The 15,597-nt window shown below is 42.3% G+C and overlaps 1 protein-coding gene across 1 annotated transcript in view; it reads left to right on the forward strand.

The window, feature by feature from the left end:
* The first annotated feature begins 2,065 nt into the window (after window positions 1-2,065).
* Window positions 2,066-15,597, forward strand: part of LOC124595875 — a 33,828-nt gene continuing 20,296 nt past the window's right edge. Inside the window, exon 1 of the mRNA XM_047134784.1 lies at window positions 2,066-2,180. Within this exon, the coding sequence (XP_046990740.1) occupies window positions 2,076-2,180 (105 nt within the window). The 5' untranslated portion in view covers window positions 2,066-2,075. The remainder of the gene's footprint in view (window positions 2,181-15,597) is intronic.

Here is a 15,597-nt window from a genome sequence, read left to right on the forward strand (position 1 = left end):
CATCGGCCAAGCCGGCCGCGGTGGCCGTGCGGTTCTGGCGCTGCAGTCTGGAACCGCGAGGCTGCTACGGTCGCAGGTTCGAATCCTGCCTCGGGCATGGGTGTGTGTGATGTCCATAGGTTAGTTAGGTTTAAGCAGTTCTAAGTTCTAGGGGACTTATGACCTAAGATGTTGAGTCTCATAGTGCTCAGAGCCATTTGATTTGAACATCGGCCAATGGTGCACAGCATTGGACCGCACGGCCCCAGTAGCGACACCTGGAAGAAGTGAACATAAGAGGTGCTCCAACTAGCCTCGGCCGCTCAGATCGGCCCAGCCTGCGACGCCATTAGTGCTACGCTATCGGATTGTCGTGACACATATCAAGTGCTTCAAAAATGGCTCTGAGCACTATGGGACTTAACATCTATGGTTATCAGTACCCTAGAACTTAGAACTATTTAAACCTAACTAACCTAAGGACAGCACACAACACCCAGTCATCACGAGGCAGAGAAAATCCGTGACCCCGCCGGGAATCGAACCCGGGAACCCGGGCGTGGGAAGCGAGAAAGCTACCGCACTACCAAGTGCTTGCTAGGACTTTGTGTATAGCAAGAACTTTACTGTTTTCATATCGCCTGTCGCTAACGATATTTGCTGTAATCAAAGTATTGTCAATTTGCTGTCTAGAAATAAAACTACTAATTTTATTTGTTTGAATTTTTGTATAGCATTCCGAGAAAGCTGCATTCCTTAGGCACCTTATTAGCGACGAGTGGGCAAGGCCCCACACGTATAATCTGCGGTAAGATTAGAACATAATCTATTTCGGCCTAGTAACAAGAGATTGCGACTTAAATGTTCACAGCTTGATATCAGACAATAAAAGGAGGAAATGAAGACAGCTCGTTCCATCTGTCAAAGAAAAAAGAAGATACTACAGCTTCTGGGCATTTCAAGAAGCTTTTCTGGTTAATTACAGTTTCTGCCCACGATACAATAAATTTATTACCCTGACAATTCAGGGTATTTCATAAGAGAAAAGAAACGATCTATCGAAATAAATGTATAGTCACATACAAAGATTTGTTTTAAATATTCGAGTGCTTGATAGGTGTAATTCACATACACAAACATATGATGCCTTAAACGGTACGTCACGGATATCGTCTATCTTCATACTTACTTATCGTGCTACTGTATCGTCGTGCCATTTTTCAACAGGACAATACTCGTTCACAGCGCCAAGTGTGTCTGTGAACTGTCTGTGTGATGTTGAGACATTCCTGTGGCCGGGAAGATCCACATATCTGATAGAACGTGTGGCACCGTCAGGACGTCAATTCCGTCCCAGTGCCAGCACCGTAGGTAGCAAGAGCCAGCTTCAACAGTTTTGGGCCGACTTGCCTCAGGAGAGAACACGACGGTTTATGACGCCCTTCCCTACCGAATCACTTCGCGCATCCACGACAGAGGGGTGCAGCATCATGCTGATACGAGGGTTCACACTGCCGAAGTCTTTTGTAAATTTGAGACGACTTTGTAATCACTGAACCCTCTCAACCTCTGAAGCTTCCCTTCGTTTCCTCTTCCCTTCTTAGTTCACTTTTTTGTCAGGTGGTCTGCATTTCATAACTAATAAATTTTTTCACAGTCCACATGTGCTTTAGGAAATGTTGAGCCTTTTAAAATATTGTTCCTAAATCTGTTTTTCTTGATTTCTTCTCTTACAGGCATGTTATCTGAGGATACTATTCTATACTCATTACTCGTGATTTACATAAAATATATGAGAAATAAGGCACGGAAGCTTTCCCAAAGTAAAGACGTAGGATATTTGTCTCAAATAAGCCGCCAAGCTGCATTCTACGACTATCTAAAGCCATGTGACTAGGAAAATACAGATGAATACTGACATGTGTGGAAATGTCTACACTTCACGGAGATAACGAGCAGTCCTCTTCGCTATAACAGCCAGTGTGTGCTGCCGCGTAACCTGTAGCCGAGTAACAGGTAACAGGTAACAGGTCCGCTGCTGATGACGCGCTCGTCAATGGCGTGTGGTGGGGGAACTGGGAATTCCCGCTGTGGGTATGACGTGGCGGCACCCTCCCGTCTCGCATAAAACACCGCCGCCGCTCGCTCAGCTACAGCAGTCGCTTGTTGATTCTCCACGCAATACTCAGTCCGACACGATGGTAAGTTGATATTAGCGGCCTGAATAGTTGCTACAGTTTTCGTACTAAAATACGACAGAAATTACCCGTTGTCGTTTAGCTGTGTACAGCGATAACTGGCAGTCAGAGAAAGGCATGCCCGAGGATGTTACTCTGGCTACGTAACACTGTTTCAACGTAGTGTGATCAGACTGCATCGACTAGGAAGATTCGACATATCAGTCTTGCTACGCATATAGAAAACGTTCTTAACGTCTGCCGAACTACGTCCCTGCAAACTCTCGGAACATTTAGTGTTACCATATTTCGCTAGCGCTCCGTGGTATGTTGTTTCCTTTAAAGCTTCGTGCTTTCTTGAGTTCCAGTCTGTCTTTAGTTTTAGGAAAAATGGCTATCTAGAACAAGGGGGTAATAAGTGACCACCGAGCGAGGTGGCGCAGTGGTTAGCACACTGGACTCACATTCGGGAGGACGACGGTTCAATCCCGTCTCCGGCCATCCTGATTTAGGTTTTCCGTGATTTCCCTAAATCACTTCAGGCAAATGCCGGGATGGTTCCTTTGAAAGGGCACGGCCGATTTCCTTCCCCATCCTTCCCTTACACGAGCTTGCGCGCCGTCTCTAATGACCTCGTTGTCGACGGGACGTTAAACACCAATCTCCTCCTCCTCCTAATAAGTGACCACATATATACGTATATTTCCAGTTATATATACGTTTATTTCCAATTACACCGAAGTTTATCTATTGTGTTACAACAGTGCACGAGAGGAAGATAAAAAATAAACACTTGCTTTCCACAAAAAAATCTTGTGTATAGCCTATTTTTAGGGTAAGGACACAGGAAAACTATTTGTTAACGCTTCAATCGATAAGTAGTGAAACATGTGAGGAAACGCTGACTCTGTAGTCAGCTGTAAAATACAACCTTCAACAAATATGCACATAAAGAGGGCTGTATGATGCCCCAAAGTATTCCCTGGCTCTTTCAATCCTTTGGAACAATACATAAATTTCTTACGCCTGCAGTCAACCTTTGGTGGTGAATGTATCTACGCAAGACACAATAGTCTTTTCTTTCTCCTTAAGACCGTTTATGCACGCAATCATTAAAGCAAATTAACCAGACTTAGACTTCTTTACTATCAGGGTACTTCAGACACACCTCTTTTGTAAACGCTACTTTTCTTTACTTTTATTCTCCTTAATGTTTTGTTTATACTGCTATGTATAAAAGAAGCTTTAAACGTATTCTTATACATTTAGAAGTGATGTACTACACACTGTATGGTTCCAAACTGTTGCCATTATGAAAGATGATGATAATCTCTGAGTGCAGAAATCGCTAAATTTATGCGAAATACTTATAAATTTTATTAAATGTCTCTTAGTAAATGACATGATTCCATTTGCCTTATTTACAGCCGCATCAGAGCCCTCAGACCCTTTCGTCCATTAGTAACAATTATTATGCTAAACAGCTCTTCATGTACTAAGTATCTTTCTTTTTGTTTCTCAGCGTATCAATAATTCATCGATATCGTACTTTCCTAGGCAGAGGTGACTCACGCCAACTGACGATTACTGTTGCTAAAGAGACTCTTTTGAATCAGTTTAAAGAATGTAAAACTAATTATTTCCCTTAACTTTTTCAAAATAATTCCGTTGAATATACTCTTAATCTGAATGCGATTGTGTTATATTTTTGTTACATCTGTTCTTAATCTCAGATCACGATACGCGTTGGTAGATACTACAGTCTGTATATATAAAGCCACTCTTTCCTGTTTTCTAAGTAATTCTTTATATCTGTTATTTCGAAGAGGAACAAACTATATTCCTTTTCCAATTTCTTATTCACAATATTCTTTCAGAATGTTAGGAAAACAACAAAATACAAGTAGCATAGTCTTGTTTTAATGTTGTAAGATAGATCAGAATTTATTTTTCCTTCCTGTGAGTACACGCCCAGCAATCGATTTACACAGTGTTAATCCCAAGACTTAACTCAGCCGCCTTTCCTAAAAGTAAAAAAAGGAAATAAATAAAAATGTTATTTGTTTGCCACTGACACTTCTGCCCTATAAATTAACACATTTCCAAATGAAGCTAAATCACTTCAGGCGTTGGGGTCTCACTACATTACCTGTTACGAATATACGTTAGATCAGTAAGTAGACTCGATTCAGCCCATGTATTAACTGCAGAATAACACTGTTCCTTTCACACTAATGGTTCCACTGGACCTAGTACTTTGATGAATAATTCGACTATTAAAAATTTAGTTAAATGTTCGAAGTAGTCATTAAGCAAGTCAGACTTTCCGGTAACAAGACAGTGGGCTCTTCTTTGCAATCAGTCACGCACATGCCTTATCTAAGCACCCAATAGAAACACATTTCCGCACTTCCAACATCAAATAGCAGAAACCCCTCTCTACACACCAGGCTCCTCCCAGGGCAAGCTACTTCCAACCGGAAACAAATCAAACACACAAATCAAAAAAGTTTTACATCACCTCGGTTCCGAGAATTCAGGAATCTGTACAGAAAATTGAAGTAAAGATCAACATAAATATCATTTCCGCCCTTTTTATTGCTCACGAAAACGACACATTGCTTGTTGTACCACCATACGGCGAGACCTTCAGAGGTGGTGGTCCATATTGCTGTACACATCGGTACCTGTAACACCCAGCAGCACGTCCTCGTGCATTGATGCATGGCTTTATTTGTCGTGGCATACTATCCACAAGTTCATCAAGGCATTGTGGGGACAGATTGTCCCATTCCTCAACAGTGATTCGGTGTAGATCCCTCAGAGTGGTTGGTGGGTCACGTTGTCCATAAACAGCCCTTTTCAATCTATCCCAGGCATGTTCGATAAGGTTAATGTCTAGAGAACATGCTGGCCACCCTAGTCGAACAATGTCGTAATCCTGTAGGAAGTCATTCACAAGATGTGCACTATCGGAGCGCGAATTGTCGTCCATGAAGACGAATGCCTCGCCAATGTGCTAGCGATATGGTTGCGCTATCATTCAGAGGATGGCAACAGCGTTTCGTACAGCCGCTACGGCGCCATCCATGACCACCAGCAGCGTACGTCGGCCCCATATATTGCCACCCCAAAACAGCAGGGAACCTCCACCTTACTGCACTCGCTGTAAAGTGTATCATAAGGCGTTCAGACCGACCGAGCTGCCTCCAAACACGTCTCCGACGAGTGTTTGGTTGAAGGCATATGCGACACTCGTCGGTGAAGAGAACGTGATGCCAATCCTGGGCGGTCCATTCGGCAACTTGTTGGGCCCATCTGCACCGCGCTGCATGGTATCGTGGTTGCAAAGATGGACCTCGCCATGGCGTCGGGAGTGAAGTTGCGCATCATGCAGCCTATTGCGCACAGTCTGAGTCGTAACACGACGTCCCGTGGCTGCACGAAAAGCTTTATTCAACATGGTGGCGTTGCTGTCAGGGTTCCTGCGAGCCATAATCCGTAGGTAGCGGTCCTCCACTGCAGTAGTGGCCCTTGGGCGGCCTGAGCGAAGCATGTCATCGACAGTTCCTGCCTCTCTGCATCATCCTCTATGTCCGAACAATTTCGCTTTGGTTCACTCCGAGACGCCTGGACACTTTCCTTCCTGAGAATCGTTCCTGGCACAAAGTAACAATGCGGACGCAATCGAACTGCTGTATTGACCGTCTAGGCATGGTTGAACTACAGACAACAAGATCCGTGTACCTCCTTCCTGGTGGGATGACTGGAACTGATCGGCTGTCGGACCCCCTCCGTCTAATAAGCGCTGCTTATGCATTGTTGTTTATACCTTTGGGCGGGTTTAGTGGCACCTCTGAACCGTCAAAAGGGACTGTGTGATACACTATCCACAGCCAACGTCTATCTTCAGGAATTTTGGGAACCGGGATGATGCAAAACTTTTTTTTATGTGTGTATTTCAATACAGATACAAAACCAGTCTTCTGCTGCTCTGTGCAGCTGACGACTGACTTTTATTTTTATTGAAATGTTCTGCAGCTGCTAAAATGCAGCTATGAACAAAATGGTAAGATCAAATATTCTACTGAGCAGAACTACCGTACGAATCGCTGTTTAAACAGTTTGTGTTGCTACTGACTCATCGGTCAATGTTCTATTACAGTTTTCTCAAACTATATTCCATTTATCGTAACTTCACCATATATTCTAGGAATAGCCGAAATCTCTTAATCAACAAATTTAATAACTGGACCGAAAATTGCTGTTTTTGAAACTGCGTTAAAGTTACATTCTTTTGTACTCCATTGATGTTACACAGCTAACTTCTCTGATAGGACTTTGTGTGACTTTATTAAGCCGACTCACCATTCGGCCGACCCCCGACTTAAATCTGAACTCAACTGCCGTTAAACCCATTCTAAATCACGTGACCATTTACGGCCATGGAGCGTGGGCACGTCTTGCTAGCAGCAGCGTGTATGTTATCACAGACTCTTGCTTCTTCATCTTTATCTACAATATGAGCATGGAAATTCCGTACTACGCCGAAGTATATGAAAGAAAGGACATTGTTACCACACCAGTAACAACAGATTTAATTTTGTATTTTCTTACCGTTGATCTGTATAAAGGGTGATTTTTTTCTACCGTGTACAAACTCTACGGATTTGTCGATGAGAGGATACAGAACAAAAACAGTCTGATGAACTTATGTTCTGAAATGCATGGTATCCATGCCAGAGACCACTTATTCAGTCATAGATTGTTACAGAGACTGCTGTCTAATACGAGCTATACCATGTATGTGTTGAAAATGATTTTCATGTGCTGCAACGCTTGCGTGTACGCGCCGTGGAATGTTCTGCCTCGCACGTTCACGTCGACCAGGCTGCATCCGAACAGTGTCAAAGGCAGCACGAATACTTTGCTCCAGTGTTTACACATCTGGAATGGACTCTGCATATATAAAAAAAAAATACATAAAAAATAAAAACCCGTAAGAAAACGAACACATATAAGTCAAATAAGGAAAAATTACACCCATACTTTTCAGATGGCCCCATAACCAGAAATCGCACGGGTTGAGATCTCCTGAACGAGCAGGCCATGCAACTGGACACCCTCGTCCGACCCATCGACCAGAGAAGACACGATTGAGATGCGTCCGGACATTAAACGGCGAGGTGAGCTGGAGCACCATCATGTAGAAGCCACCTAACCCTTGGAATCATCAATGGCACTTCTTCCAGCAGCGCAGGAAAAGTCAGCCGCGAGAAATACCAATAGTTCCGGTCTGTTCGGGCGACGTTGAAGGAAGACTGGCCCCAAAACACTGTCGCAAGTTATCCTGACTCACATATTCCGGCTGCACGGATGCTGATGATTCGCTGTCACCATACCATGAGGGTTCTGCATATTATCCCACAGATGACTTATGTAAGTTACAACTCGGCGTAGAGGTGGCCTCATCTGTGAATACAATGAATGACACAGATCCCGGAATCGTGGTTGCTTGGTAAAGAAACCAGTGACAAAACTGCTCAGGATGTGGAAAGTCTGACGCTAATAAGCTCTGATAAGGGTAGTAACAATGGTCACGGAGAATGTTTCACAAATGCCTGGTACTGACACGGCGTTCGCATTTCACATTTTCCTCCAAGTCTAGTGTCCGAACATTTCGGGTAGGCTCTTCATGATTCCCTGCTTCCTGAAACGACCCTGTCTCAGATAAACTGTGAAACACTGTTGCAAACATTGAATGCTGTGGCTGTTGTCGGCGGGAATAGGTCTCCTGGTCCGCGGCCAGTTGCCATCTGTCCTTCCGCCATGTAAACACCCTGTCGCCAAGTTCTCAATTCGAACACGAAACCATTGTGTACAACGCTGCATCACATCCACTAAAGGGCGAGTCAGCAAGAGAAGTGAATCGGACACAACATTACCAACGACTATGGCAGGACAGGGCGCTAGGGCATGAGGCATGACGTATGAGGAACAGTATCATCCCCTAGGAGGAAACCATACATATTGTAACTGTGTCTCCGTGGTACGGCGCATATTAGACCGCAGTCTCTGTAACAAAATATGTTTGAGTGAATGGTCTCTAGCATGGAAACCATGCATTTCCGGATATAACTTTATTATACCATTTTTCTTCCGCATCATCAATCAATCCATAGAGTTTGTACACGGTGAAAAAAATCACCCTGTATAAGATGATGCTACTATCACCGCCGTGTCGCTATACACTCAATTTTGGAGCACCAGGAGTAGTTATACTGCGTAGATTCTGAGATAACAAGTTTGTATATGGGAGCATTGTGACTGTCGAGTAAGTCACCTACCTTAAGGGGTCGAAAAGAGAAACGTACAAGTTCGATCCGCAACAGAACAAATATTACATATTCCCTACGAAAGAAGGAAACAAAAGAATTTTTAAATCGTAAAAAGACTAAGCACTACAAGCGGCTTAAGACAGAAACGAATAGTGATTTCAGAGAAAGGAAAAAAGTACTGGCAGGGTGAAAGACAAAGAAACTGAAGTACAAGTTGATGAGAGAAGAATTAACTCTTTCGTACCGCTGAATAAACGCAGCTTCGGGTGAATAAGTGTTAACATTCAGTGTCAACAAGAAAAATATAATTGTGAAATACGGAGCAAAATACAGATCGATTCAAGAAAAGAGATGTTTCAGTGTTACTCTGTGAGTTTGACAGAATGTTGAAATATTCAAGTTTAAACGAAGCCGCGGAAACAGTCGGAATATTATAAACTCGGCAGTATTTGTAAATCATACAGATACGAGTATGTAATCTGGCGGCAAAAAATTAATAAAGTACAAACATTTCATCAACTGCTTACGAAAAAATGTTCAGCTCACTGCCACAGATAACAAGATTAGTTAAACTATTGACGGCAGTAACATTTAATACCTAATAATCAGCTTGGCAGTATTTCTAAAAAGGAAATGACTGGTGAAAATGGAACAATAAATTTATTAAAAATAAATATGACTCTGAAAAAAGCAAACTAGCAACTAAAATAATTTTTTGTAATAAGCATTTAATCGTATCTGATTAATGGCCAAATCATGAACGTGAGATTTATTTCTTTCTCTTACACATCTTTAACCTAGTGACCAAGTTGCTGCCTTAAATATGAATGAAGAGGAAGAATTAAAAAAGAATTACATTACGATGATGTGATTGTTAAAATGTGCATTGCATACAATAAAAGTGTCACTGATAAATAACATTATTTTATTCGCGTAATTTAGAAATACATGAAGCTATGATTCGAGAGATTCACAGTCATTTGCAATTAAAAAACGAAGCAAAGCATTCGAGGAATAAGTTGTCTTAGGATTTACGTTGGACATGTTTTATGTTTAAATGAAGATCGTGATTGGAATGAACTGGAGTTTTAGGGGTATCTAAAGAACTGAAATTGATTTACGATATATTTCCTCACTTTGCCAATTTTCAGGCATTACATGGTTCTCTGTATTACAGAACTCGGTTTGTCTTTTCAGATGATAAGAAGGTCTAGGAGTAGCGTCTTTGACTAAAAATCGAAATATCCAGGGGCCCTGGTTCGAACCCAGCTATGGCTAGAATCTTTAATAAAAGTCATCATTAATGGGGGCGTACGATTGCCGCTGTAAATAGTAACCATCGTTCTACAAACGACTTTCTTCGGAAGGGTGGAGGAGAGGAGAGACTCTCAAGGTACCATCTTGCCCTCTGTGATAGAAACTACCCCTAAAATGCCGCAGAATTGGCAATATCAATGGTCTGAGGATGAATAAGGCGATGAACCAGTGCATTAAAAACACATAATGTGTAAGCACACGACACGTGGGCTGTAATTGCAAAATATCATGATGCTTTCTCCATAGCCAAAAGATTCCGGTATGGCCCCGTTCGGATCTCCGGGAAGGGACTGCCAAGGGGGAGTTTACCATGAGAGAGATATGGAACAACCTACGACGGGATAACATTATACGAGTTGGAGCTTGGCATTAGAGAAGTTTGAACGTAGTAGGAAAGCTAGAAAATTTGAGAAGGGAAATACAAAGGCTCAATCTAGTTATAGTGCGGGTCAGTAGAATTAAATGGAAAGAAGATAAGGATCTCTGGTCAGATGAATATACGCAATACCTGAAGCGACAGAAAATAGAATGATAGGAGTATTACTTGTTATGAATAGGAAAGTGGAACAGAGAGTGAGCTACTTGAACAGATCAGTAATACAGTTGTTCTCATCAGTTTCAGTAGCAAACCATTGTCGACAACGATAGTTTTCAGGTACGCATTTCAACATCACATGCAGAAGACGAAGTGATAAAGTATATAAATGTAATTCAGTATACAAAGGGAGATGAAAATCTAATAATCATGGGTGACTGGAAAGCAGTTGTAAGAGAAGAAATAGAAGAGAGGGTTAAGGGATGGTATGGGACTTACAGTAGAAATGGGCGACGAAAGAGACTAATTGAGTTATGAAATAAGTATCAGGTGGTAACAGCGAATACGCTGTTCAAGACCCGCAAGAGGAGGAAGCATACTAAGAAAAGTCCCGGAGACACACTGGAGGACGGGGGGATCCCAGCTGGATTACGTCATGGTCAGAAAAGATTCCGAAATTAGACAATTGATTGTAAGGCGTAGCCAGGAGCAAATATAGACTCCTATCACAATATAGTAATGATGAAGAGTAGACAGAAGTTTAATAAGAGAATCGCCTGGCAGACTCAGTGTGGAAGGAAGTGGGACACTGAATTACTAAGGAATGACCAGACGCGCTTGAAGTTCGCTGATGAAGTGGATAATGTGACAAGGAATACCAGAGCACGCAGTTCAGTTGAAGAGGAATAGACATCTCTTAAAAGGGCTACCGCAGATGTTGGACACGCAGACGTAGGCACTAGGAAGGCAAATGAGAAGAAATCATGGCTAACAGAAGAAATAATTCAACTGGTCGATGAAACAAGGAAGTACAAAAATGTTCAGGAAAAGACAGGAATACAGCAATATACAATATGGGACACCCCCTAATATCTTGTCAGAACTCCTTCTGCCCTGCGTAGTGCAACAACTCGACGTGGCAGGACACTAACAAGACGTTGGAAATCCCCTACAGAAATACTGAGCCATGCTACCTCTATAGCCGTCCTCTGTCCCAAAGCTGTTGCCGGTGCAGTATTCTGTGCACGAACTGAGCTCTAGATTATGGCCCAGAAACGTTAGACTGGATTCGTGTTGGGCGATCTGGGTGGTCAAATCATTCGCTCGAATTGTCTCGAATGTTCTTCAGACCAATCACGAAAAATTGTGGCCTGGTGACATGGTGTTCAATGCCATCCATAAAAATAACATCTTTGTTTCGAAAAATGAAGTCCTTGAATGACTGCAGATGGTCTCCAAGTAGCCGAAAATCCAGTCCATTCCACGTAAACACAGCTCACACCACTATGGAGCCACTACCAGCTTGCACAGTGCCCTGTTGACAACCTGGGTCCATGGCTTCGTAGGATCTGCAGCACACTCGAACCCGTCTACGGTCCAGCTGATACGATCACGAGCACAGGAATGGCGCCACAGGGGTTTGCGCTTTTAGCAAAGGCACTCACGTCGGTCGTCTGCAGCCATAGCCCATTAACGCCAGATTTCACCGCACCGTCCTAACAGTTCCACAGTGGTTTCTGCGTTTATTTCACGTAGTGCTGCTTGTCTCTTAGCACTGACATCTGTATGCAAATGCTGCTGCTCTCGGTCGTTAAGTGAAGGCCGTCGGCCACTGTGTTGTCTGTAGTGAGAGGTAATGCCTGAAATTTTGTATTCTCGGGACACTCTTGACACTGTGGATATTGGAATATTTAATTCCATAACGATTTCCGAAATGGAATGTCTTATGCGTGTAACTACCATTCCGCGTTCAATGTCTGTTCATTCCGTTCGTGCGGCCATAATCACGTCGGATACCTTTTCACACGAATCACTTGAGTAAAAATGACAGCCCCGCTAATGCACCGCACTTTTATACGTTGTGTACGCGATACTACCGCCATCTGTACACGTGCTTTTCGCTGTCCCAATAATTTTGTGACAGCAGTATAAATCCCTAGGAAATGAAATAAATAGGAAGTTTAGGGCAGCCAAGACGAAATGGCTGGAGGAAAGATGTGAAAAACCTAAAAAGAAATCATGGTTGGGAGAACAGGGTTACAATCCAGAAAAATCAAAACCGTCTTCAGTGAAATTAAAAGTAAGGATGGTAGCGTTAAGAGTGCAATCGGAACTCCACTGTTGCACAGGGGAGGCAGCAGATAGGCGGAAAGAATACATTGAAGGCCTTTATGAAAAAATTAGAGTTCAGTATTAATGTCAGAATTTAAAAGAGCTGGGAGACTCTAGATCAAAGAAGACCAAAGATATATACAACATCTCATTGGAATTTTTAAAATCATTAGGGGAAGTGGTAACCAAAAGACTATTCAAGTTGGTGTGTAGAATCTTCGGGACTTGTGATATACCATCGGAGTTGCGGAAATGTATCATACACAGAATTCCAACAATAGCTAAGGCAGATCAGTGCGAGAACTACCGCACTATCGGCTAAACAGCTCAGGTATCCAAGTTCCTGACAAGAATAATGTACAGATAAACGGGAAAGGAGATTGAAGTTCTGTCAGATGATGATCATTTTGGCTTTATGAAAAGTAAAGGCACCAGAAAGGCAGTTACGACGTTGCTCTTGGTTTTGGAAACAAGAATGCAAGAATGAAGAAAAATCAAGATACGATCGTAGGATTTGTCGACCTAGAAAAACCACGAAACGTGAAATGGTGCAAGGTGTTCGAAATTCGGAGAAAAACAGGGGTAAGCTACAGGAATGACAGGTAATACACGATGTGTGCAAGGAGCAAGAGGGGACAACAAGATTGGAAGACCAAGAACGAAAGGTCGGATTCAAAGTGCGTTAGCCAGGGATGCTATATTTCGCCCCTATCCATCAGTCTTTCTATAGGTCGGTCGAATCGAGGCAAGCAGCGTGGTCATCGGTTCCATCTATCCATAGAAAAAGCAATGACCACTGACGGAAATAAAAGAACGGTTCAAGAGCGGAATTAAAATTCAGGATTAAAGGATATCAATGATAAGATTTGCTGATAACTTTGCTACCCTCAGTAAAAGTCAAGAAATATTACAGGATCTGTTGAATGGAGTGAACAGTCTAATGAGTACAGAATTGAGAGTAAAGCGGAAAAAGACAACAGTAATGAGAACTAGCAGAATTTAGAATATCGAGAAACTCAATATTGGTTATCAGGAGACTGAGGAAGTTAAGGGATTCTGGTATGATGGAAGAGAAGTAACTCACGACGGACGAAGCAAGAACGGCATAAAAAAGCAGAGGAGCGCAGGCAAAGAGGACATTCCTGGCTGAGATAAGTGTACTGGAATAAAAAATACGCCTTAATTTCAGGAAGAAATTTCCTGTGCTGCGTTTCGAGCACAGCATTGTCTGACAGCGAATCATGGAGAGTAATAAAACCAGAAGAGAAGAGAATCGAAACGTTTGAGATGTAGTGTTACAGAAGAATGTTGAAAATTAGTTGGGCTTATAAGATAAGGAATGGTTAGGTTTTCCGCAGAATCGACGAAGAAAGGAGAGTATGAAAAACACCGACGAAAAGAAGGGACAGGATGATAGCACATGTCTTGAAGCATCAGGTACTAGAGGGAAAAATGTAATGATTATCGGTTTGAGATCTTGGTAAAATATTTATTTAAACAACCTGTTTCGCTCTACTGACCATCATCCAGGTTGTTAAAAGCATTTACAGCATCATATTAGGCGAATATGAAATCACTGACCGCAGGTAATAAAACCATGAATTTGTCACTGTTGTAACATCGTAATATAAATTAGACTGTCAGTATATGGACTGTGCTAGGCAGTACAGGTACTTGATCAGGAATCGGCGACGAAGGCCTTTGTACTGACGAGCCTGAATGTGGATTTTAGACGGTTTCTCACATCTGACTAGGTGAATACCGAGTTGATACCCAAGTCCTGCCTCAGACAAATCACAAATATTTAGTAACATGTTCGCACCCTTCACATTGATAACACTACAGGCAGACAGTTAGGGTACACGTGTTTCGCCACGGGGGCCAACGGGGTGGCAACAGGAAGGGCATCTGCCCACTCGTTAAATTAACCATGCCATATTGGAAATTAACCAGTCCAACGCCGCGTAGATGCAGAATAATGTCGGAAGGAAAAGATGAACAAGGAGAAGGAACCTGAGAGAAATATTCACAAAACTTTGTGTAAAGTCTGTGGACCAACTGCAGTCGACATTAACACTGTCGGTCGCTGGGTAGAAAGGATGTGGCCACCACAAGGCTTTTCGACGGAGCTCCCAGATTTCCGGCAAGGTTAAATCCATTCACAGCTAGCACAACTGACATGTTGCGGTGTACCGATGTTCTCAGTCGCATAGATCGGCGCACTACCGTCTCTTGGCGCTACTGCTGGGGAGGGGGGTTGAGGGGGGGGGGTATTTCTGTTCAGCACTATAATGCTAGGCCTCACAAGTTTGTGAACTTCTGAACACATCAAGAGACACGTCTGGACAGTGTTATCCCACTTACCCTACAGCCATGAAATATCTCCCTGTACTTTCTCTTGTGTAGGCCTTTAAAAGACAGCATTCGTAGAATAAGTTTGAATGTCGCGAGCTCTATCTTCTTATCTCGTGTTTTCTACTGAAAATCTCGGGCTTGTACTCTTGTTAACTTTATTATTACATAGGTCGCCTAAACTTTATTTTTTTATTTGGTCCTGTTCGCAACAAATAACTTACTCGGTCTTTCTGCTGCCACTGCTTGATCTGCTGCATTCCATTATTTAACAAAAACATTAAAAAACCTATTATTCATGCTGAGTGCGTTGCATTTTCTGTATGGCGGCTCCTGCTGTTGCTGCAGCTGCTGCTGCTTACTACAACTACATATAATTCAAGAGAAAGGATTTGGTCAAATCTAAACTCGATAAATGATAACCCAAACAAATAAGTCCTTTTTTCAAAAACTATATTCTGAAAGCGATTCTTTCTCATTCAATTAACAAAACGCTAGAAGCTCGTTGAACAATCGCTTCGTATGTAAATCTGCCTCCAGTGGCATTAAAGCAAATGTTACAAATTAATCAAACTCTTAAGACAGACTGAAATACTTTTCAATTAAATACATAGTGAAACAATTCCCTGACAATTACAAATGAAATCAATGACAAAAATCAATACTTAATCTATTCGCCTAACAATGGTTTCCCTTAAGAATTCAACTCCTATCATTATCAAAATTACAGTCTACTGCTACGCACATACACAAACCATTTTCTTTCAATTAATAAGCGCGCTGCAAA

Source organism: Schistocerca americana, chromosome 2 (assembly GCF_021461395.2).
Source record: "Schistocerca americana isolate TAMUIC-IGC-003095 chromosome 2, iqSchAmer2.1, whole genome shotgun sequence".
NCBI lineage: Eukaryota > Metazoa > Arthropoda > Insecta > Orthoptera > Acrididae > Schistocerca > Schistocerca americana.